This window comes from Pan paniscus, chromosome 14 (assembly GCF_029289425.2).
Source record: "Pan paniscus chromosome 14, NHGRI_mPanPan1-v2.0_pri, whole genome shotgun sequence".
Lineage (NCBI taxonomy): Eukaryota > Metazoa > Chordata > Mammalia > Primates > Hominidae > Pan > Pan paniscus.
Window position 1 is genome coordinate 22938678 of NC_073263.2, and position 23757 is coordinate 22962434.

The 23757-nt window shown below is 38.1% G+C and overlaps 2 protein-coding genes across 10 annotated transcripts in view; one reads left to right on the forward strand and one right to left on the reverse strand.

Moving 5' to 3' along the window:
* The window catches only part of SGCG (sarcoglycan gamma), a 167029-nt gene extending 163172 nt beyond the window's left edge, over positions 1-3857 (forward strand). For all 4 annotated transcript variants that reach the window (XM_034936448.3, XM_055096542.2, XM_034936447.3 and 1 more), the window contains one exon: positions 2781-3857. In XM_034936448.3, the coding sequence (XP_034792339.3) occupies positions 2781-2954 (174 nt within the window). In that variant the 3' untranslated portion in view covers positions 2955-3857. The remainder of the gene's footprint in view (positions 1-2780) is intronic.
* Positions 3858-7236: 3379 nt separating this feature from the next.
* The window catches only part of SACS (sacsin molecular chaperone), a 103389-nt gene continuing 86868 nt past the window's right edge, over positions 7237-23757 (reverse strand). For all 6 annotated transcript variants that reach the window (XM_034936452.3, XM_034936449.3, XM_063595916.1 and 3 more), the window contains one exon: positions 7237-20096. In XM_034936452.3, coding sequence (XP_034792343.3) covers positions 8542-20096 — 11555 coding nt within the window. In that variant the 3' untranslated portion in view covers positions 7237-8541. The remainder of the gene's footprint in view (positions 20097-23757) is intronic.

The window sequence follows — 23757 nt, forward strand, 5'->3', positions numbered from 1 at the left end:
CGGCTCCTCAGTGACTCACGGGCTGGGAGCGTAGACAGCTGGAGATGCTGGACACAGGGATGCTTCATGTCCTGGGCTGGACGGCTCAAGATTCCATCACGCTAGTCAGAAAGGGGTGCCATTTAAAATGTATAAATTATTTCTGGAATTTTCCATTTAATATTATCCAGACCAAAGTTGACAGCAGATAACTAAAATCAAAACTAAAACCAAAGAAAGTGAAACAGCAGGCAGCAGGGGAGGAGCTGCTAAAACCTCACTGACACAAGCCAAAGTCACAATGAGGCTTACAGCACACAGTGCTCAATACTGATATTGGAACCCTGTTTGTTAGAAAAAAAAAAAAAAAGGAAAAAGCTCAATTTCAGTCAACCAGAAAATCAGACATGTTAGGGATGTTCCTAAATGGTCTAGAAGAAAACCAAGGATTTGGTTTATAAGCTCATTCCAATTGTATGATGCCATATTTATAGATTTGTGCAAACAACTGATCTCATCTTCTTGGCCTAACCCCAGATATTTTCATATGTATGAATGTGCTCAAAATAAGCCACTGCTGCAAGAATTGTCTTGTACATAGCTCTGTCTTACCAAGAGTGAGTGCAGTGAGTGACGTGGGTTGTGTTCACTCATGCCACCATTGCCTGACACACCCTGTGGAATCCAGTAGGGATGGCACCATGTCCAAAAGGCTGAAGAAGAGACCCAGAGCCATGGAACAGGACATAGGGTTTATTGAGGACTTAACAGACAGGGCGGTCCAGTAGCAGCGAGCTGGACTGGAAAACTGCTCCCATTTTTAAAAAGCATGCAGGTTATACAGCATTTTCACTTAGCAACAACTTCCATTTAACCCAAAACAAAGGGCCTCGATCCCCCATATGGCCTGTGTTCCAAGGGATGGGCCAGGCGCTCCGATGTCCTTCACAGATGTGGACTGAATCTCAGGGCTGGCCACTCCCAGACTCCTTAGCTCAGAAGGCTGAACACACATTCTTCTTGGATCATAGAGTCATTCTCAGGGATTGCCTGAGTTATTGCAGTCAGGTGCATCTCCATACACCGGGTGAATGTGCTGGGATAAACATCCATGGACACTGTTAGTACAACAAGAAGGCACATGGGTTTCCAAGCTTCTCCCCAGCCCAGGCCCTATCATCGCACCTGCGGCGATGCACAGACCACCCCCGCCCCCCCCCCCCCCAAAGAGGTGAAACGTGGTGCCGCGGGCAGAGGATTCGCCTGGAAGTCAGGAAGCCTGAGTCCTAGTGCTAGATCAAATTCCCTCATTACCTGTTTGAATTCGGGACTCTTATCCGGCCCTCTCTAGGCCTGTCTCTGCAAATAGGGAATATAATATTTGCTTAATTATGTCATAGGGTTTTGAGACACTACTGTAGGAATATGGGTGCCAACATTTTGAAACTACATTACTGTGATATTAATAGGAACGTGTAGTAAAGGTGTAGGTGGATATGGTGCCATCATCAAGCCAGCTGCGGGAACAGCACCAGAGTGTGTGGGCAGGACCCATCAGATGACAGCCTGCTAGTGGAACACAGGTCTTCAGGGAAAGCCACTGCAAGTCATAACCTATGAAGTTGTGATGTCAGGAGCAGAGAAATGCAGAAATAAAAATCAAGAATGAGGCGTTAGATAATAACCTAAAGATTCTACTTGAAAAACATATTAACAGCTATTTGACTTCTTTGACCGTGACTGCACCAGACCATGCACGGCACAGAGCTGCCTGCAATGCTGTGGGGTCGTGTGATCAAGCCTCACCTGGCAGGTGCACACCGGGGAATGCGTGCAGCAGACAGCAGGTTGTTAATAGATTGGAAGGCAAGGATAAGAGCCACATAACATAAAGGAAGGAGCTCTCCTTGGCAAGGACAGAATTATGCCTACCCACATTCAGTTTAATTCCTTGTAACAAGTGAGTGCCCTGGAGTGGGCAACGTTTGGCTGCTGGATGTGACGATTTTTATTTCCTTATCAAAAAGATTTCCAAGCCTCAATCTACGGCTCTTTGTTTGCACTTCAGTTTAACTAAATTATCATATGACCAGAATATCCAGTAGTTTTCATTTCATTTTAATTGGCTTAGTCTGTGTGTCTACTGCTTTTCAGCATCTAATAGGAGGCTGTGCAGTTTCAAATAATATTTAAAAATTAGGGAAATGGTTGCCAGCTAATAGGATGAATTTAATTGCCTCTCATAGGAAAACAAAATCAGGAATAAAATCAGGATAAACTTCATCATTCATGGGTAAAAATTATTAAGATGAATCTATTCCAATGGATTGTACTTTATCCTAATGGGGAGGAGAGGATTTACATAAAGTCAAAGTGAGTCACAAGATAAATGTGAATCGGCAGAATTCTAATATGTTTGACAAATAATTCTGAAAGGCGTGTTTAGAAGCATAGCATCACAAAACTGAAAAGCAACCCAGTTTATTGAAACAAAAACAAACTGTAAAGGTGAAACATGTTTTCACAATGGGGTCACATTTCTCAGCTGGACTCAAACAATGACAAACCGGAAAAGTGCGTCCCTCCAATGTGGAAGGAATTGTGAAGTCCCAGCCTGCATGTAAAATAGAACTGGGCTTTAAAAGAATCGGATAATTACGAAATGAGTTACATAAAGTCAGGTGCCTATTTTGTTTTCTATGAGGAGAAGAAACTAATTGGAAATCTTGTGAGAATGGGGATTTGCTGTTGACCAGGGTGGCCCTTCCTTAACTCCTCGTCTCTCATCTTCTCCCAACCAGCTTGTGCTTGATGCTGAAACTGTGTGCTTACCCAAGCTGGTGCAGGGGACGTGGGGTCCCTCTGGCAGCTCACAGAGCCTCTACGAAATCTGTGTGTGTCCAGATGGGAAGCTGTACCTGTCTGTGGCCGGTGTGAGCACCACGTGCCAGGAGCACAGCCACATCTGCCTCTGAGCTGCCTGCGTCCTCTCGGTGAGCTGTGCAGTGCCGGCCCCAGATCCTCACACCCAGGGAGCAGCTGCACATCGTGAAAGACTGAGGCAGCGTGGATGGGAAGTAAACGCTTCCAGAGGAACTCAGAAAAAATTATGTGCCAATGAAAGTGTTTGGACAAAAACTACATGATCTCAAAATGCACGTGGATGTGAGACACAAAAGTTGACAAAATGGAAAAGCAATGTGTTTTTCCACTGGATTTTCACCAGAACAATTGCGAATTATCTCTGCCTCGCCTCCCCCTATCTTGTCCGTGTGGGCACACACTGAGTGTTGAGTTGCCGTGTGGAGTTAATGTATGACGCTCCACTGTGGCTATCTAATGCCCTGTTGAGAGTAGCCTTGCTCAGTACTAAAATGCCCCAAAGTTCTATACAGCATTTCCTTTATAGCATTCAAACCTCGCATCCTCCCTTCAGTTTAATGCAAGTAAGTCAGGTTTCACAAGAAAATTTTCAAGTTTTGAAGGGAATTTGAGGTTGATCTGGTTTTCAAGATGTAGTTAAAGGAATAAATCACTCAAAATTAAACTTTCTGTATATAGTCAATAAGCAATAAAAATCAACCTCATTTTTCAGACTTCACAGTTTAAGAGTGTCTTTTTTGATCCTCACAAATCTTTGAGGTAGGTATTATTTTTCCCCAAGTTACTGGTGACAAAGGCTCAGGTAGAACAAGTCACAAGGTCACATGGTAACTACTGAAATTAAACCAAAATGTAACCCTAAATTTACATAGCTCTTTTCACTTTGAAAAAGTTTCATGTGCTATCTGTCTCCAAAACACCCGTCTATGTGATAATTGTACAGCACTTATTTGACAAATAAACTGAAGCCCAAAGAGGTTTTGTCTCTACCAAGATCAAAGGGCTAGTCTGTGGTACTTGCCTCCACATGATAGACACAAGTCTGGATGTAACTTCATAGAAACAAGACACTCAGAGCTTGTGAACATGTTTAGTGCCAATTGGCTGTGTAAGGTGCTATAGAAATCAAATAGGACACACTGAACCTCTGAAGACAGGTTCGTTTTGTGTAGGCCATCCACTCACTTTGTAAAATGCCCTCTATCACAAAAAGTGATGCATTTGTTTTTGTTTTACTTATTATAAGAAGAATCTCCAAATAGGTGTAGGGAGACCAACAGCACTGCAACTTTCTAATGATATGACATATTAATAACTATCAATACAAGTTCAAATTCATTTTCCATAGTCTCAGAATCAAGAGAAAGTACAAAAGTGAACTCTATTCCTAATGCTTAGTAAGATGTTCATTTAACAGCATAGCCTGCTTATAACTCCCTGATGTTTAAATGGCCAGAATGCATAAACACTTGAAATTGCAAAATAAAAATACAGTGCTTTCCAAGCAGTTAAGAGCAAACTCAACTCAGTGTAATTCACATTTCACAGGCAGTTGGGTGCTTTTACTTATAAATTGATATTTACCTTTTTCCATTTGGTTGAGTCCTGAGTAAACTGCTTTCTTACTGTGACATTCCTATTGTCATAGTAAATGGTTCCCGGTATTTTGTTCCCTGTTTGTGCGAAATATGTCTTCAAGCCCAGCTGATAAAACACGGGATCACTAGATCACTAAACATTTATAAACTAGCTTGGTTCTCATATTATGTGTCCAAAAATTTGTGTGTAGATGATAAAGTGAGGTAAATAAAAATAGTCAAGTAGAAAGTGTGGAGAACAGAACCTTTTGAATAAAAGGTTTAAATTCTATTTTTTTATCCTTAGCTATATGGAATAATGTTGAAAGAAGTTGTTACAGATAAATGCATTCTCCACAATAAGGAATTTATCCTTCATTAGAATCAAAGCTTTTAGATGAGCTGTATTCTAAAATGCATTACATAAATCTGTCTTATTAAACATATAAATTTTCATTGAAGGCATACAGTCATGGTTATAAACATACATCACAGGGTATATAGACTGATACTCCTATAGACTATTGAGTGTTGCTACATTAGGGATCTAAAAATAGCACTCATTTATTTCCCAGTTTATGAACTGACAAGTAGATACAGTCAAAAAGATGAAGATCAAAATCTACTACTATTATGCTTTAATAATAAAGATAGTGGTCCAGATGCGGTGGCTCACGCCTGTAATCCCAGCACTTTGGGAGGCCGGAGCGGGCGGATCACGAGCTCAGCAGATCGAGACCATCCTGGCTAACACGGTGAAACCCCATCTCTATTAAAAATACAAAAAATTAGCTGGGCGTGGTGGCCGGTGCCTGTAGTCCCAGCTACTCAGGAGGCTGAGGCAGGAGATTTGCTTGAACCCGGGAGGTGGAGGTTGCAATGAGCTGAGATTGTGCCACTGCACTCCAGCCTGGGCAACAGAGTGAGACTCCATCTCAAAAAAATAAATAAATAAAATAAAAAATAATAATAAAGATAGCTGGTTTGCAGCAAAATGGACTTCCTAATAACTTCACAGCTGAATAAAACACAAACCACTCTGGTCACAGGCAGAACTAAAGTCTCCCAACTTCTATAACTGCTACATGAGGAGGATGGACAGATGCCTTCTCTGAAAGCAGTCAAATTCACATTAGAAGAGTCAAGCCATGTGTGTTGGGTTCCCCCCGCCAACCCCCACTAGGTCATCCAAAAACTTCAGTCTGTGCTCCTATGGGAAACAGGGAATGAGGGTAGAAGCTCTTCTGAAAGAGCAGAATTTTGTGCACGATGGTTTTCAGATTGTGTCTGCTGATGCAGCTTTGTGTCCCCTTCGATTTGAAACATCGCCTCTTACTTGGCTTTAGCAGTCTTCTTCACATAGTAAATTCCACTTCAAATATGCTTCTATATGCTATTTTCTACCAGCACTATAAATGTCATCCTTGAGATCTACAAAACATTTAAACTACCAAAAATGTCAACTGGCACCAATGAAAGAAATAAATCCTACTCATCCCAAAATCAGACCTGTGAACAACTCAGACCTGTGAACAACTCCTCTTCATTCTGTTAAATACTATTTTAAGATTTTTCCCAAATCATTTTTGGGCTCTCGGCACTCCCTGCTCCGTTAACGAATTGTATGGTGCAAGTTTTTCACTTGTTTCCTCCCGGAGACTATGAACAATCGAGCCATCCCTCTGGGGATGCCCTGTCCCTGTCCCTGGAGCCTCTGCAGCAAAGACCCTGTTCACGAGTGCAGAAGCTGCTCCATCCCTTTCCTAGACTGCATGCTACTCAGGAGCAGCTGATCCACACAGCAGTAGACAGCTTCCTTTCTCTTTTTAAAAGAAGCAAACTATGGAAGTGGGTGGAGGAAGCGTAAAATAACAAAATAGTTCAGGTCCAAAATTCCTTATCCTCAATTTCAGTATCTAAAAAGCTTGAAAAAGTGAAAATTTTCAAATAAGTCTGCTGTAAACTATTGGTGGCAAAAGCTGATTCAAATTACATAAGGCTATTGATCAGGTCTGTGTATTCAATTTACTGTGAACCCTCATAGCCTTAACTGCAGAAATACTAATGCGTTTGATTACAGGTACAGCCTGTCCCTGGTGGGAGCACTTCATTAAAAAGTTATATATAATTGTATTAACTTTCTAAAATCAAATTATGAGGGGTTTCTTTTGCCTGGAAAAACACAAAACTCCAACTAGATCAACTATCAAGGCCAAATGAGGTTTTCTGTGTAAATTTTAATATTCAAAAGCAATAAAATCTAAATGCTGAATTGAAGCTTCGAAGTAGCAAGTACTTTAAATAAAGCTGAAGGCACAGAATTCAGGTAGCTCCAGAACAGAGAGCACTCTTAGCCCTCATCTGCCTAACTCTGAAGACTTGTGCCTCAACTATAAAGATGAAGAACTCATATCTGTCAGTAATAAAGTGTGAATTAGTCCCAGACATGCAGCTGTCCCTGAGGCAATGAAAATATCAATTCAGCTCTACCTAGAGGAAAAAAATATTTAATGTATCTGTTTCCAAACACATATATACCATATATATCAGCTAATCTGATTCCCTAAAAAGGTGACATAAACTCAACTAAATCAATGAGCACCTAAACCTAGTATATAACAAGCACTTTATATTCTATTAATCCTAAAAATCTGTAATTCCAGCATGAAAATATACAGGAAAATATTTTCCTAATATTTCCAATAAATACACACATACACACACATTAAAACTTAATATTAAGATGTTAAGTTTGATTTCCAATGAACTATTTCTCAGGAAACACCCATTACGATGATTTCATATGTACATTTTCCTTTATTAAAAGTATGGCACTTTATATAACAGCAGAAATAATTACATGATTTCACATCCAGAAGCAATAAAATGTGGAGGTGCAAACATTCCTTATTCCCAATAAAAGTAAAAAAAGTTTCAACATGTTCTGTAAGCCCTTAATTGCATAAAGTATATTTAGCATCATTTACAGCCAGTACACTTATATAAACTAATTATCATTACCCTTTTACATTCTGCAAAAGAAATATGTTAAAGTAAAGAAGCATGGCGAGACAAACATGAATTAAATGTCAGTTCTGATCATTCATGGGGAAATATAAGCCGATAATTATAAACTACTAGATAACACAATGATTTTAACAATTTTTGATGTTTTTAAAGTTAAAAAAACTCCACTACATGCCATATTGAAAGGTTTTTTTTTTTTTGAACTGCAGCACCTTTAGACAACAAAAGATTGCATCCTGTTCAACCACACTATATAAATTATAACATTTGTGGAAAATATGTACACACAAACATAAAGCAAGTGTTCTAACAGTTAATAAATGTTGTCTTGGCAAGCAGTTTCCAGAAACAATACTAACATCTGGTAATAAGAACTGCCACCATTTTGAGTTTTCCGTTGCTATCTTCATCAAACAGGAAGCCTGTAAACATAAGATGTTAAAAAAAAAAAATTTAAATAAAGATGTAAAGTGCACTCAGTGCACTCTAAAAAGTACTACCTTCACACTCTTAGTCAAGTAATAGGATTAAAATACTCTACCATTTCTTAAATGCACTGAGTACAACATAAAATTACAACAAATTCATGATCAGAGCCAGCTGATAAGAAAATAACGCATCCAAGAGGATCCACTTAAAAAAATGACAAACTACAAAGACTTAATTCCCCTTATGTTTAAACCAATGATATGTCCAGTGTTTCATTAGCTCCTTCAAAAATACCATGTTAAAAACATAAAATTAACTTCATCCTAACCAGAGACATACATAGACTCTTATCTAACAAACTGCTAAGCTTTGGTTATATAAAGTGCAGTTCAATGACGTATCATCCCAATCATTCAAATCCATCCAGCTATTTTGCAGCTCACCACCATCTTCAAAATAGTTTTCTTTTAGATTCAGTTAAGGTTTTCCGTTGGTATTCATGTTCATAACAACTCCAGAATTCTCCAAGAACAATCTGCAATGTGCTTAACAATTCCTAGCTAATTGGCAATGAAGCTTAATGAAGTACAGCAATTTATTCGTGCTACAACACATTCAAGATCTACCTTTTCTTCGTTAAATATCTTCACACTTTTTGTTGTATAAAATTTTCAAGTTTTATTATGATACAGGCAGTACATTCCATCACCCTCATAGCAACCTCAGAAGTGAACCTGTCATTTGGGATCTGAGGAAAGGGAAGCAAATCAGGGTATCTTGTTTTTAAACTGTCTACACCATAAGCTTCCAATGTGTGAACATCATTTGTCAGTCCTTCAAGTTGCTGACTATATTCCTCTATTTTCTGAGCAAGTGCAGTTGGTTTTACATCTTTATCAGACTTTCCCCTCACAGCATAGTCAGCTGCAATCAAAGCTAACTTGGTAGAAAGGTAACATTTAAAGCACACCCACTCATTGGCATTTTTATGAAGGTCATTCCTGGCAGCTGAGAAGTTTGCTCTGGCTTGTCTTAGCCATCTGCGTGCTTCCACTGGATTGCCAACCGACTTGAAAGTGGGAGGAACAAAGAACCTTTGAGAGTAAGTCTGTCCGGCTGAAGGGGGGCATTTTTCTTTGTTCTGTTGCTGTCTTTCAGATTTATGGCTCGTTGCTTCTTGATTCCATGAAGTATAGAATCTCTGAAATGAGTATTTGTCTGACTGAAATCGGGATGCTGAGGTTGAAAATGTTCGTCTGGAGGCCCTGTCTGCATTTTGATCTAGAAAAGCCTGTTTTTCTAATCTGTTGATTTCATTCTGCAAATGTTTAAAAACTTCATTGGCAATGTCATGGTTCTCTGGATTTTTGTCAGGATGCCATTTCAAATACAACCGCCTAATAATCTTTTTTCGTTCCGATTCTGGAAGCTTCCATGCTTGCTCCACCACAGATGTCACTTCTTTTAAGATTTCTGGTAAAGAATTAACCTTAAGCTTTTTGGGGGACTGATGTTTGGAAGAAGTCTTGTGGCTCTCTCTACCAGAGAAAAGAGGAGGAATGCTTCTCAGGCCAGGGGCGAGGAACTCAGTGGGGCTGGTTGGTGTAGAAGGAGCACTGTCCCTGCTTTGAGAGCTTTCCTCAGGTCTTGAAAACTTATACAGATCAAGAGAGCTAACTATTTTATATTCACTATAACCAATATCTATCTGATATATCTTTCCTAGAAAACTAGAATTGTCAGCATCTTCTCTTTCAACTTCTTGTACAATAATTGCATATGTGTATGTTGGCTGGTATGATCCATAGATATCACCACCTTCAGCATCAACAAGGTACCCAACATACTCTCCCGGATAAAAAACATTCATTGGGTCCATAAGCAGAGTGTAATGAATTTCAGCAGGAATTGGTGTGCCAGGCATTGGAAGTTCCAGTTTTGATGGCTCCGAAGAGTCATATTTCACTCCTAAACTGTCAAGTTTCTCACCAATCCTGTAAATATCATTGCATCCTAGCATAGCAATTAAATATGAAGTGTCAGAAATCAAATTGTCAGTTGCTGATTTAAGAGTCATTGCCAATGCTAACAGGAAATTAATGTCTTTACTGTCTGAATGTTGAATGTAGAGCAAGATGACTGCATTACCAAATCGCTTCAAAAAAGCAAAAGTTTCACTTCTGCTGTGGGGAATAGGATTAAAACCTTTAACTCTTAATGTTGTTTGAAGCTTTTCAAAGCAGGATACTTTCAATCCTTCTCTTAGGGCTTTGCAAAGTCTTATGGCTTTTTCTTCATTGGCCAGAAAAGCATTATCATTTTCATGCTTCATAATTCTAATCAGTCCTGTAATGAACTGTTCAGAAGACAAGAGTAACTGCAATCTTCCTTGAAGAGAACACAACGCTCCAAACTGACAAACTTTGGGAGTCTCTTCATCTAATTGTTCTTCAAGTATACTGCTCAATAATCGAGGTCTAAGTTTTTGAGGAAAGAGCATTATCAACTTAGTGTGAAATCCATGGTCTTTCCCTAAGTAGCACTGGCTGAGATCAACTAACATTTGCACACCAATATTCCCCTGGATTCTACTTTTATAATGTGGCGCATCGTCAAACACTAAGATGCTTGACTTTACCAATCTACCATCCTGGCTTGGGAGGTAAAGCGCAAGGTCTCGTACATTCTCGAGATCACTCCTCACCTTGACTGAATCATTCTGTAGACTCCTGAACAGACCAGAAACTACTCTCTTAACTGTACGCATTTCATTAGGATCTAATTGTTTGCCCTCAGAATTTTTAAATATGCGGCTCAACACTTCAACATATTGCTTAGTTGAAATAATATCTTCAGTACCTAAGTGTTTGAACAACTGGTGAAATGTGCCAAGTTCTAAAGGTAGCTTGTACAAGTAAGGTTTAAAATCAGATTCATATTCTAGGTTTATGACTACCTCCTCAGGCTTCAGAAGTTTCCAACCATCTTCTACCATCACAAAAGCAACCCCTCGCAACTGAAAACGAAATTCCCTTTTTTCTGCACTGAGGAATTCATATATGCTCCTTAAGACTTTTGCTCTAGTTTTTACCATTTCTTCATCCAAAGTCGTTATGTTGCATATGTTTCTGCAGTTATTGATTACCTTATCAAGAGGAGGATCCAGGTTAACATTAAGCATATTTAAAACTTGTTCAAGCTGTTCTTGTGGACCAAGGTCACTACCTTCTTGTTCTTTAATGCTTAAGGGTGTAGCTTTCTCTGGAAGAATAGGGCAGGATGTCCATAACAGCTGGAGTACATCACATTGCTTGAATTTTGGATTTACCTGTGCTCCGTTGAACTTTATAAGAGGAAGTGTTCCATTTACCTCTTGATATTGAGGATGAAATCTAATGAATTCTGCGGGGGCCCGCTCAGGACATAAGAATGGTATTAAAGATAGTTCTTTCAGAAAATTTCCAGATAACAAATCCATTCGTTCTTGGAATATATGATGCAGAAGGATATCAACTGTATTTTGCAATGTTTCTTTGGACCAGTTTTCTGTATTAGCCCTCACACTGATTTCCTTAGCAAACTGTAACAACTGCTGCTGAGAAAGTATGTATTTTAGTCCAATATTTCTTAAGAATTCCACCCAGGATGTCATAAATGTAACATGATTTTTGGGTTTTATAAGTTGTTCCAATTTCTTAAAAAAATCATTAGGAATAAACAATTTTTCAGGAAGCATAACTTCAAAAACTCTCACAGTTCTATCATAGAAATGCTTTGCTTGCTTTAGTCTACTGTTAGCATCATGGATTATCAATAAACTTTCCAGTTTTTCAAAAAGTTGTTCCTTAATCTCTGATAATTCCTCAGCACTTGATAATCTATTCTTAAGGTAGATCAAGTGCTCTAATTTTGCATCATAAGAGAGATTTTCAATTTTTGGTAAGAGGTGTTTCAAATATACCTCAAGATCATCTACAGGTACACAACCAATCACCTCATATAGTTCTTTTAAGTGTATTTTTTCTTCAAGAAATGCAGATGATGATGATTGTGTCCATTTCTCCACTTCAGCTGAAGGGATACTTTTTGTAAGTACGTAGCATGTTCCAAATTTTCCAATGCTCACATAGCGGCCACTGATGGATTTATAGCACGGAAGTGACTTTAGAATTTTTATATCATCTTGGGACATCAAATGATTCAAATTGCAGTTGAAATACATCAAAAGTGCCTCAAAATCATTTTCTACTAATTTTTCTGCTCTAAATGTTGAAGTTTGGACCATATAATGTAGAGCCTTCAAGATGCTTGTGGGGCTCTCTATATTTGCTGTGTGACATGACAACAGAGGAACAAATGCACTGTCTTTGGAACAAATTTTGTTCAAAGCAAGCTGAATACAGCCAGCTTTCATTAGAGCATGAAAAACTTTATCACTCTGGGCATTTGGAAAAACTGCAATGTGCATAAGGCTGAGAGGAAGCAGAACATCTCCTTCAGGAACCACAAGCTGGTTGGCTGAAACAGTAAACTTTGTTCCTGGAAGCAATGCCCAGTCTTTTAGAGTATCAACAACAATGTCAAATGTTGGTTTTGTTTCTTCCTGATCTTCTTTCACACTTACAGATTCACTAATAAAATGCCATGCATTCTTAAGCCAAGACTCACTTGCAAAATTGTCTTTCCACTTTGTGCAACTTTTGGTCTTATATTCTCGAGGCAACACAGAGGATAACAAATCAGCAAAGCTTGAAATGTCAAACACTTTTGCAACTTTACAGTTCAATAAAATATTACTATATTTCAAATATAATGTATTCATAAACAAGTCTTTGCGGGATGGAATCAATTCATGATATGTTGTTAGAAACTTGGGTCGTTTTGCATCAAAAGTTTGCAAAACACTGTCCAGTGTGATGAGAAGGGGCAATCCCTCAACTTCAATCTCATTTTCTTCTGCATCTTTAAAACAATAATCAACTAAAAGTTTTAAACTATGAAAAAGTTTTAGATTAGTCTGCTGCAGACGACAAGGCAGCTTCCCAATATGGCAATTGGTGTCAGGAGAGGAAAATGTCATTAAAAAAGATCTGATATCAGCAGGGGTCACATAACTAACAGGAATATCTGCATCTATAAGACAGTGGTAAAGATTAGCAGTTTCATCACAGTTATAAACCAAGTTGAAACCAATTTCTAAAAGGAGATGTTTCAGCCTATAGACATTCTCTGCTACTGTTTTGCGTGTGGTGATATTATAATCTGCATTTTTAAGGTGTTGTAATTCATCCTGTAGTAAATTGTCAAAAAATGGTCTAGTTTTATTTGAAGTAGACATATTGATCCAAGTAATTATAACTGCAGAGTGCAAGTCAGAGCCATCAATATTTGGAGCCCGCACAACAGGTAAAAGACGTTTCATGTCTTCGTGAATGCAATTGTAAAGTGCTTTCACTAGACAATATAAATCTGGCTGTAGATCAAGACGGTTAACTGGGAAAAACGATAAAAACTTCTTTAAAGTGTCCTTTACAACATGAATAGGGGTGTTCTGTAACACTGATAATGTTGGATCAGAACCAGGGAAATACCGTTTTTTTAACTGTATTAGCAATTCAACATATGCAGGAGCTATTAATGCTGTCATTAAACTGTTATTCCAGTCACTTCGAACACCAACTCCATTATCATCACGCCACAGGTTCCTTCTGGCTGAATCCAGTGCAAAGTGGCCATTCACATGAAATGGCAGCCCAGTCTCCAAAGAAAGAGGCAAAAAACAGAAGGCCCTATGGGGTTTTTTATAGTTGTGAGTAATGCAGGCAGCTACTCCACCACGTGGGAAAAGAGTAATATCTTGGTTCTTGTGAGCTGATATGACACTCTTAGATACTTTCTCCATACTTGAAAAGCCTGATCTATTACAAATTAGCCACGTAGTAAGATTTCCTTCAGAGTCCTCAGTATCCATAGTATAGGTTATTTGTTGAACTGGTATGTCTTGGAGCTGCCTCTTTTTAGTAACACTATCAATTACAGATGCATGAAATTGTTTCCTTTTCAATCTGTCTCCATCTGTGATTTTGCCCTTTACTGAATACAGCACATTTAGAGCTCCAGTACTCTTATCTATTTCACAAATAGAAATTTTTTCCATGTGATTAAGAAACATGAGAAGTTCTGCCCCATCTGAGCGCAGTTTGTCCAAAAGATTCTGGACCATTCTGTCTGATGCTGGAACAGATGAAATTTCCGAAACTTTTGCCATTTCTGCATTACGAAGAGGAAATCTGAACATTGTGCAATTATCCAGTTTAAAATGGGTTCCCAGATAAAGATCCAGAACATCTGAGAACTGTGTCCTAAAATCTGCATCCAAATCTCTAAACATGCGTCCGGGACTAATGGATGTGGCCCCTGGTGCATATCTGGCATGAGGATCAAAAATACACAGGATGTCATTGCCAGAAATAAAAGATGGGCAGTCTGTGATATGATACACAGAATTGAATCCTATTCCATACTGTCCAGTTTTATAAGGATTTCCCTCTTTCGTGCCTTTTCCAAGATTCTGAATTCCTCTAACATCATCTTCTGTAAATGGCTGGTTGTTGTACACACAAAGTGCTGGCCCTTGCAGTGGGGCCCACTTATCATCAAATATTCTATCAACTGGATGCTGTCTAGGATCAAACACAAAACAGATTTCTGTCGCCTTTGCATCATCAGCATTTTGAAGAAGCTCTTTCAACATTTCCTTTTCAGAAGGATATGCATTAAGGATGCTCTTAATTCTGCTGGTCAATTTTTCTTTCTGCCCAAATTCTGTGCCAAGTGTTGTAAAACAGACATTGGATGCATATCTTTCTAAGGCTTTGTGTCGCTTTGGGACTGCTCCTAGTTTTACTGCTACTTCCCTGGGTATGTCAGCATGACAATATTTTACAGTGGTATCCTTTACTTTTATCCAAGGGCAATCATTGTAGCATAACGATTTAGCAGGGAGAAGCATAAGATTAGTATCTGGCAATAATATCTTGCCATAATTTTTCTCACAAAATTCTTGTTTCTTTTCTCTAATAAGACTCCATATTCCTTCACTGATTATTCGTCGGCAAAGCTGAAAATTCTCTTCTGTTATTTGCTTTGTTCCTCTTTCTTGATCAATAGATTCCAAAACAAGAGCAAAATCTTCAACAGTGAATGACTGCCTCACACCCACGGTTTCAAAAAGTTCACGGAAATTATTTTTATATTTATTAGGCAACTGATAAAGGTATGGTGCCGCCTCAAAATTTAAATGAAAAGAAACCTTTTCTGAGTCAACATATGCATTCTCAACTAGAATGAAGCTAAAGGGTTTTAACTTATCAATAATTGACATCTTAGTGATTTCATTTTGCATCAAGGCTTCATGAAGGTATTTGTAGCAAGCATTGGTGATATTCTCCTGGTACAGTGTAATTCCATCATCAACTGATTTTGCTACTTCTTTCAATTGGTTTATAACCAGATCAACTGTTGGCTTCTTGAGTAATCCCAAAAACTCTTTAACAGCCAATGACACTGAACCACAACCTCTAAAAGAATGGGAATTTTCATTTAGAATTGGTTGCAAAAGACAAACTATATCTTGATGTTCAGCTGTATAAAGGTCAGTTGCTGCAAACATGGTTTCAGGCTTAAAACTGTTGCCTTTCCAGTCCAAAGAAAAACCTGCTGGTTTTGTCAGAAATGGAAGGAAGGGGATTGTTTGATATTTTGCAGCAAAATCCTTTGCTCTAGGATCCCTTATTTTTAGTTTCTCATCAATAAGACTCAATAAGATACTACTTCTTAGGCATGCAGCAACATGATCACTTTTATTAATTTCAGCTACTGACACTGCACGTTCTAGCATATCATCCCATAAAATATCATCTTTTGCCATACCTAACTGAACTAGTTTAATCAAAATAATAGGATTGAGATAATCCTGAGTAGAACCATAAGGGAATCTTCCATCTTTAATATCAAATAACTTTGCAACTCGTCCTTCGGGGTGGATCAATCTTGATGGCAAAACCAAAGGATGCCCCTCCAAGGAACAAGGAATACATGGAGTAACACGAAGAATTCCCGAGAACTCATCAACTTTTTCATTTAGAACAAAGATCATTAAAGGATCTCTAAGTTCTGCTTCAATTTCTTGAATATTTGGAAAAAACACTTCAGAAAAAAACTGTTTCTCTGAAAATGTGTTTTCAAGTAGTATCTGTTTGCAGCCAGCTTCTTCAAATCCTAATTTTACAGAAGAAGGAAGTTCAACAGCACAGAGGTTTTTGGACCCAGTCTTCTTGAGGTATTTCAAAAATATCTTGAAGGCTGCTGAACCAACATCTCTTCTTTTAAGTATAGAGTCATCTAGAAATCTTACGTTCTTCATGGAAACCCAAGTAGATCCATCAGAGAAGACTTTGGTCAGTTCTTTCCCTTTTCCATGAGCTATATCTTCATAAAATCCTTGGCAAATTACAGAAAAATCATCATGAACTAAATCAGGATCGGGCCATACTGCATAGTAAGTATAATCCATTAGCTCCCCACTAGTGGCCAGGTCCCGTAAGACACTCAGTGCCTGTAAGTAAGCTTTCACAATAACATGTCTCATGAACGTGGTATTCCATCGTCCTTTTGTATCTGTTTTCCAGATTTCTTTCCTATTTGATGTAACAGCAAAGCACCCATTGATATGAACTGGCAAGCCTGTTTTTATTCTTAAAGGTAAATAGCAAAACACCTCTCCAATGTGTGGTTTCACTGTCCACTTCTGGTCCTGGATTTCTGACAGCTGAACTCCTACTGCCCCACATGGAACCAGTCCTAGTCTTCTTCCACTCTCACTCAGGGAAAACTTCAGAGCCTCTCCTGTGTCCATGCAAGTACACAGAAGCCACGTGGTACACTCTACCGTTTTCTGTGACAACTCATCTGATGGCTTTTTTGATTGGCCAGACTTAGCCATTTCAAAGAGAGCAGCTGGGTCATCATCTGGACCTCTAAAAAGTGGCGACTGTAAATCAGCAATCCTTCTGAACACATGGTGAAATTCTTCCACTGTGATCTGAAGAATGCAAGATGACTTTGGTTCATCACTGGGAAGCTTTTTATTACTGCTGCTGCAAGTCTTCATGAGCTTAGCAGCCTCTTTTAAAACACTTAAGACAGGTGTGTTCAATGCTTTGGAAGAGCAGGATTTTTTTTTAATTATTACTGTATCTTGTGCTAAACTGGGGTTGGTTTCCTCAATTTTCAAGTACTTCAAATACATTGACTTTACACTCTGAGTGAAAATGATAAGCCTGTGTCCACAGAGACTAAATTCATCCACAAGAGAATAAATATCTGCTGTATTGTAGCAGGTACTACTAACTTCACTCACTTTTGCTTCCTGTTGAGTTCTAAAGGACAGTCGGAAAAGAGTTCCATTATAGCTGTAAGGTGCTTCTACAGTCAAAGGTAACTGACAGCCAAATACATCTATAAATGGTTTGAACTGATTAGGAAATTTTCTAAGTCTTTTCTGTTGTTTACTCCAATTAATTTTGATCCCAGGATTGGATTTGTCTTTAATGTGTTTACTGATATGATTTATGTTTGGATCGAACATTATCATGAATTCCCGACTCATAATGATGGGAATGTCAGTGATATGGTACACAGAATTAAATCCAAGACCAAATTTTCCAACTTTGTCAACTTCTCCCCTTTTTAAAGATTCTCCTAACCTAGTTATGTTCACAAAATCTGAATCTGAGAATTGAGAATTGTTGAATGACCACAAAGCAGGTCCATGACAAGCTGCCATCCCTGGGTCTAGGAGATTCTCTCTTATGTCCATATTTCTTCTCATATCAATCAAGAAACTGCATTCTGTTGCATTTGCATCATCAGCGTTTTGAAGTAGTTCTTTAAAAATATCTGACACTGAAGGGTATTCTTCCAGAATATTTTTAATTCTTACAGTAAGTGGCTCTCTTTGTCCTGACTGCTCAAATCCCATGTTTTCAGGATTTATCAGTCTTGTACTAAGGCATGGAACTTTTAGCCATTCTGCAGTTTTCATGGGTATGTCCTCATGCACCAAAATGATTGGTTCCACAGAATCTTCAAGTAAGTCATTAAGGTCATCAACTTTAATGTCACAATAACAGCATTCGTGAATTGGCTTCATGATAAGTTTAGAAGGATTTTTGCTATGATGTATAGGAACTGGTGTGTTGGGGCTTGCTGGAATCTGATTGCTATATAGCCATCTGATAATATTCAACATAAGATGAAGATTTTGTTTGCTTTCTTGTTCACTGAGATCTTGGTCACTTTTGAGATATATCTTCTGAATAACCATGGAAATATGATCTGATGTCAACTCCTCTATTGAACCACAGACCTTAAATAGTTGGTGGAATTTTGCCATGGTTTTAGGTACATTATGCAAATAAGGCTGAAGGTCAAGATCATGGAATGGTTTAATCACAGCCTGGGCAAGTGGACAAAACTTTTTGCCAGTCCAAACCCATGGAAATTTTAAGGCTCTAAAAGAATCTTTCCCTTCATTTAGATGATCATGCATGAATCCGTAAATTTCAAGCAAAATATGCTGGAATTGATAGTAGTCTTCATCACTAAAGGTTTTTGAAGAATACCAATCAACAACAATTTTAAAGTGTTTTAAGACAGCACTAAGGCTAGGTTTTGTGAAGATCCCTAATGCTTTTTCCAGGTTTACATGGATACTTTCAACAAGAGGAAGTGAGGAGCCAATGAGAATTGCATGGCCTACATCACACATATCTGGTGGTGCACAGAGATTACAGAGATCTCCTTTCCAGACCAAAGAGCCTGGATAATTTGGAGGCCTTTCCTTGCAGGCTGGAACCCATTTTATTTTCTTCAATGTCATCTTTCCTTCAGATGATTGCAACAGTGTGTGATTCTTATTTAAAACCAGTAAGAGGGTTTTGGCTTTCTTCTGAAGAACATCTTGATCAGGACAAGCACCGACCTGTAAGGCTTCAATTTTTTTTGCCACTTCCACAACATCCTTTTCTTTGAGACTGGCTTCGTTTTTTAAACCAATCTGTCTTAAGGAGTGAAGAATATCTGGTGAGGTAAAAACTGAGGGTGGGAAATAGGTTCCTTCTTCATTACAAAAGAGATCCTTTAGTACTTCTATATCAGGGTCAAAGAGTTCACCAGCTGATACCATCTGTTCCTGTGATATCTGGATGAATTTTAATGGTGTTAACCACTCAAGCACATTTGGATTCTCATTTTTAAGAGAAGATAGATTCTCAAGGACCCATAACATAAGCTGTGTTACCTCTTCATGTGAATAAAATGCATTTTCAATATCTTTTAAAACAAGCTTTAAGCAGCTAGTGGTCTTTAACTGTTCTATTTTCAACATGTTTGCCAGACGAATAGTAGCTTCATCACTACTGTCTATTACTGAAATAGAAAGTCGCAGATCTGCTGGGAGTTTGGCAGTATGGTGTAAGACTTTACAACCTTTCAATTTTGTATAAGAGGAAATTCCCTGATCAGAAGAATGGTTAATGCGTTTGAATATTGCCAATTCTTGAATAATTCTTTTCTCTTTCTCACTGCTATCGGTTAAACTAGCCAAGAACTTCCTCAGGGCATCTTTGTGTGTTGGAAGTAGCGAAGTTATTTCATTACACAATTTCTGCAATGGCATCTTCTCCATTATCTGCAAAACAGCACTTGGTAATGGTGAATGAATATATTTTTTAATAAGCGGATGTTGTATAGATGCATCTAATTTTTTAAGGACAAACCCTCCAAGTTTTTGTACAATGTCTGCTAAAAATTCTGGAAGCTGTGCTTCAGATTCATCGTCTAAAATGACTAACGATGGAATCCTGAGTCTAATGAGTTCCACACATGTCTGACCTTCCTCTAGTATAGTTCTGGGGATAAGTGGCATCTCATCAAATAAAGTCAAATCCTCTGAAAAATGTATATAAAGATTTTTCCAAACCATCTTAAGCCATGAAACAGATGGGTGATTTCTGTTTTCATCAAATGGATACCATTGAACAATCAATTCTCTGCCAGGCCAGAATGTATTCATTACTTCCTTGATAAGACGTGCAAATCGTTCTGGATTTAGAAGCTGCAGCTGAGTACATGGTCTTCCTGTAAATCATACACAGAAATGTCATAAATACATATAATTCTACTACAACAGCTTTCTATTCTCACAAATAACACAGTACTGGAAGGTTCTTTTTTTTTTTTTTTTTTTTTTTTTGATGGAGTCTTGCTCTGTCGCCCAGGCTGGAGTGCAGTAGCACAATCTCAGCTCACTGCAAGCTCCGCCTCCCGGGTTCATGCCATTCTCCTGCCTCAGCCTCCCGAGTAGCTGGGACTACAAGGGCCTGCCACCACACCCAGTTAATTTTTTTGTGTTTTTAGTAGAGACGGGGTTTCACCATGTTAGCCAGGATGGTCTCAATCTCCTGACCTCGTGACCCACCCGCCTTGGCCTCCCAAAGTGCTGGGATTACAGGCATGAGCCACCACGCCCGGCCAGTACTGGAAAATTTTCTAAGAGTTGGAAGTACATGTAAAAATTCAGCAAAACTGGGCTAAAATAATTTTTAAATAATAGTGATAGAAAATCTATATATAAATCCATATTTACAATAACCTGTGACAAAAATAATTCTGCCTGGAAAATGCTTATTTGAAATAAATATACAAAATGCATTTAAATATGTTTTTTAAAGTATCCTATAATGTTCTGCAAATGAAATCAACATGGAAAACAATGTTTAGCGCTTATTTGCCCACAAATAAAAACACCAAGGAAAAATGCAGATAAAATTTATATAAGAATCTTTTTATTTAAAGGTAAAAATTGATACACAACCCCAATAAAGGCTGAGTATCCCTTATCTGAATGCTTGTGACCAGAAGTGTTTTGCATTTCGGACTCTTTTGGACTTTGGAATATTTACATTGTACTTACCAGTTGAGCATTCCAAATCCAAAAAATCTGAAATCCAAAATGCTCCAATGAGCATTTCTTTTGAGTGTCATGTAGATACTTGTTTCAGATTTTGGAACATTTGGGGTTTCAGATTTTTGGGTTAGGGACACCCAACCTGTATGAAGGATGTTTTGTGTTAACTTCAAGTTTCCAGGAGCCACACAGCTGCATGACCTACAGAGAAGGTCATGAAGTCAGCGCACAGAGACTGGAGTCTCAGTTGCAGCTGACCAGCGCTTTCTGAAGCTGAGGCAGCAATGAGACTTACATGGTTTCCTTTCAACAACTAAACAGATGTCTAATTTAAGTACCATTTCATCTTTCTGGGACTTGAATTCTCTCATTTGGAAAAATAATGGGGATGAGATTCTAGATCTAAAGACTGCTCTATATTTATGCCCAAATACAGAGCATATTTACAACTTTTTCAAAGTACCCTTTATCTAGCTACTTATTATTAAAGTGTGCTCTTCAGAGCCCTGGGATTTTTGCAGAAATACTTTGGAGGCAACAAAGGGAGCACGTGGGGCAGTGCTGTGAAGGCAGCAGAGCAGCTCCACTTTTGGATGTCTGATAAACTAAAACACTCAGAAGATATTTCCTTGGGTTGAATGGGGCAGTTTTTACTGATTTTAACCACTGGCCTAGAAATTAACAGTTTCTTTCTAAGTGAATTTAGTATTTCAGAGTATAACATTTATAATATCAGTAGGAACAAAATGAAAAAAAATAACACCATACATCTATAGGTATATTTTTCCCAGAGAAATAAAAAACATCTCAAATTCGATCTTGTATAGACACTAACATTCAATATTCTCCCTATGTACATATGACTTCTAGACTCTTGAAAGAGTGGCAAGGCACAGTGGCTCACATCTGTAATCCCACCACTTTGGGGCGCCAAAGCGGGTGGAACACGAGGTCAGGAGTTCAAGACCAGCCTGGCCAAGATGGTGAAACCCCATCTCTGCTAAAAATACAAAAATTAGCCGGGCGTGGTGGCAGGCACCTGTAGTCCCAGCTACTTAGGAGGCTGAGGCAGAGAACTGCTTGAACCCGGAAGGCGGAGGTTGCAGTGAGCCGAGATTGCGCCACTGCACTCCAGCCTGGGCGACAGAGCAAGGCTCCGTCTCAAAAAAATAAATAAATAAAAAGAGCAAGTTTGGAAAATATTATAAGAGGAATCCCGCCTCAGGCTCTGGAAACTTTTGCATATTGTTACTTTTTTATCCAAGAAAGCATACCCTTATTTCAGAGGCCTACGTATAAAAAAGATGACTTTATCTTCTACCAAGAAATTGCCTTTCATGTAACAATAAGACATTTAAAAATTACTGCCATAGAAATTTAATAAGCAAGGGCACACTTTTGCAACTTTAGGAAGGTGTCAATACCCAAATTCAGAATATTTTTCAGTTTCTACATTGTGTGATTTACGATAATGCAAGCAGCAATATTTAAGAAATTACAAAATCTTGTCAGCAGCTTGACTAGTATAGCCTGTCTGTAAGTCTTATTGAAATATAATTTTACAACATTGTTCTTTAAAAATTCTCACCGAATCAGATTTAACTATAATGGAATATCCAAATCATAAGACAAGGATATAATACTAGAGATACAAAAAAAGGGTTAGAAATTAAAATTCAAAACACTCAGAAAACAAAAAATTAAATATACACCACTTTGTGCTCTATGTTAATAATTGCCACGACATGCATTCCATAGATAATCTTACCCAATATCCTTGCATGAAATTTGGCAATTTATAAAACATATACCTACCTTCAGGAAAATTATCTCATTTAATGTATAAATTAAATGCCAACAAAACACACACACACACACTACATATAGCATGCAACTAACACATCGGTCATGCTCAATGGAAAAAAACATGAAAGAAAATAAAGGAGAGAGAAAATGTAGTAAGACACCAGTATACGTAAATTAAGTCAGTTCAATCTGAGGTCCTGAATTCTATCCATTGTATTTAAGACATTCAGCTTTTTAGTTATAAATGTTAACACAGAAACAAGTCTCCATGTCCTGGGTTAGAAAGCCACAGAAATTGTAAAGCACCTCTAATAGGATCAGCAAAATAATTTTTGTAGCAGTTTAATAAATGAAATGGTTTTTGTAGCCTTAAAAATTATCAGCACTGTCTCAGAGGTTAGCTACAGTACTGATATTATTCCAAGAGGCAGAAAGGTTTAAACAATTACCAAATTTAACTTAGAAGGAACTCTTCCAAGAGTAGCTTTTGCTTCACTATTATCAGTTCAATCCCTCATTTGTTCAAAATAATAACATCAACATAATGAATCAGTACTCAAAGACTGCACTATTTTTTATTGTTTACATTTATGTTCAGTGCTAACCTTGAGAATGAATTCCAGCACAGATGGAAATATTATATATAGTCTACTTAAAAATTTACTTAACCAAGAAATCTCAGTCCTGAATGCTTTAATTAACTGAGAGTTTACTACATTCAACCAGACTCCTCCAGTCTCCAGCTGGCTACAATAACAATCCATCCAAAGCTGTAAGCACAGTGACAGTTTTTTATACTTTTCTCTTGTACAGAAAGAGGCACTGGCAGCTTGCGTAGCTGATGAGTTCTAACAATGCCCTACTGCGCATAGAGATGCAAATCTCTTTGTAAATGTACAGTCAAGGTTCAATTAAATGGTGTACTGTAGATCAGTCGATCTTCAAAGAAATGAAGAGAGAATAGAAAAAAAGAAATGAAACAACCAAACTAAAAAAGGAAGGAAAGAAAGGGCAGCCTTCCTGCCA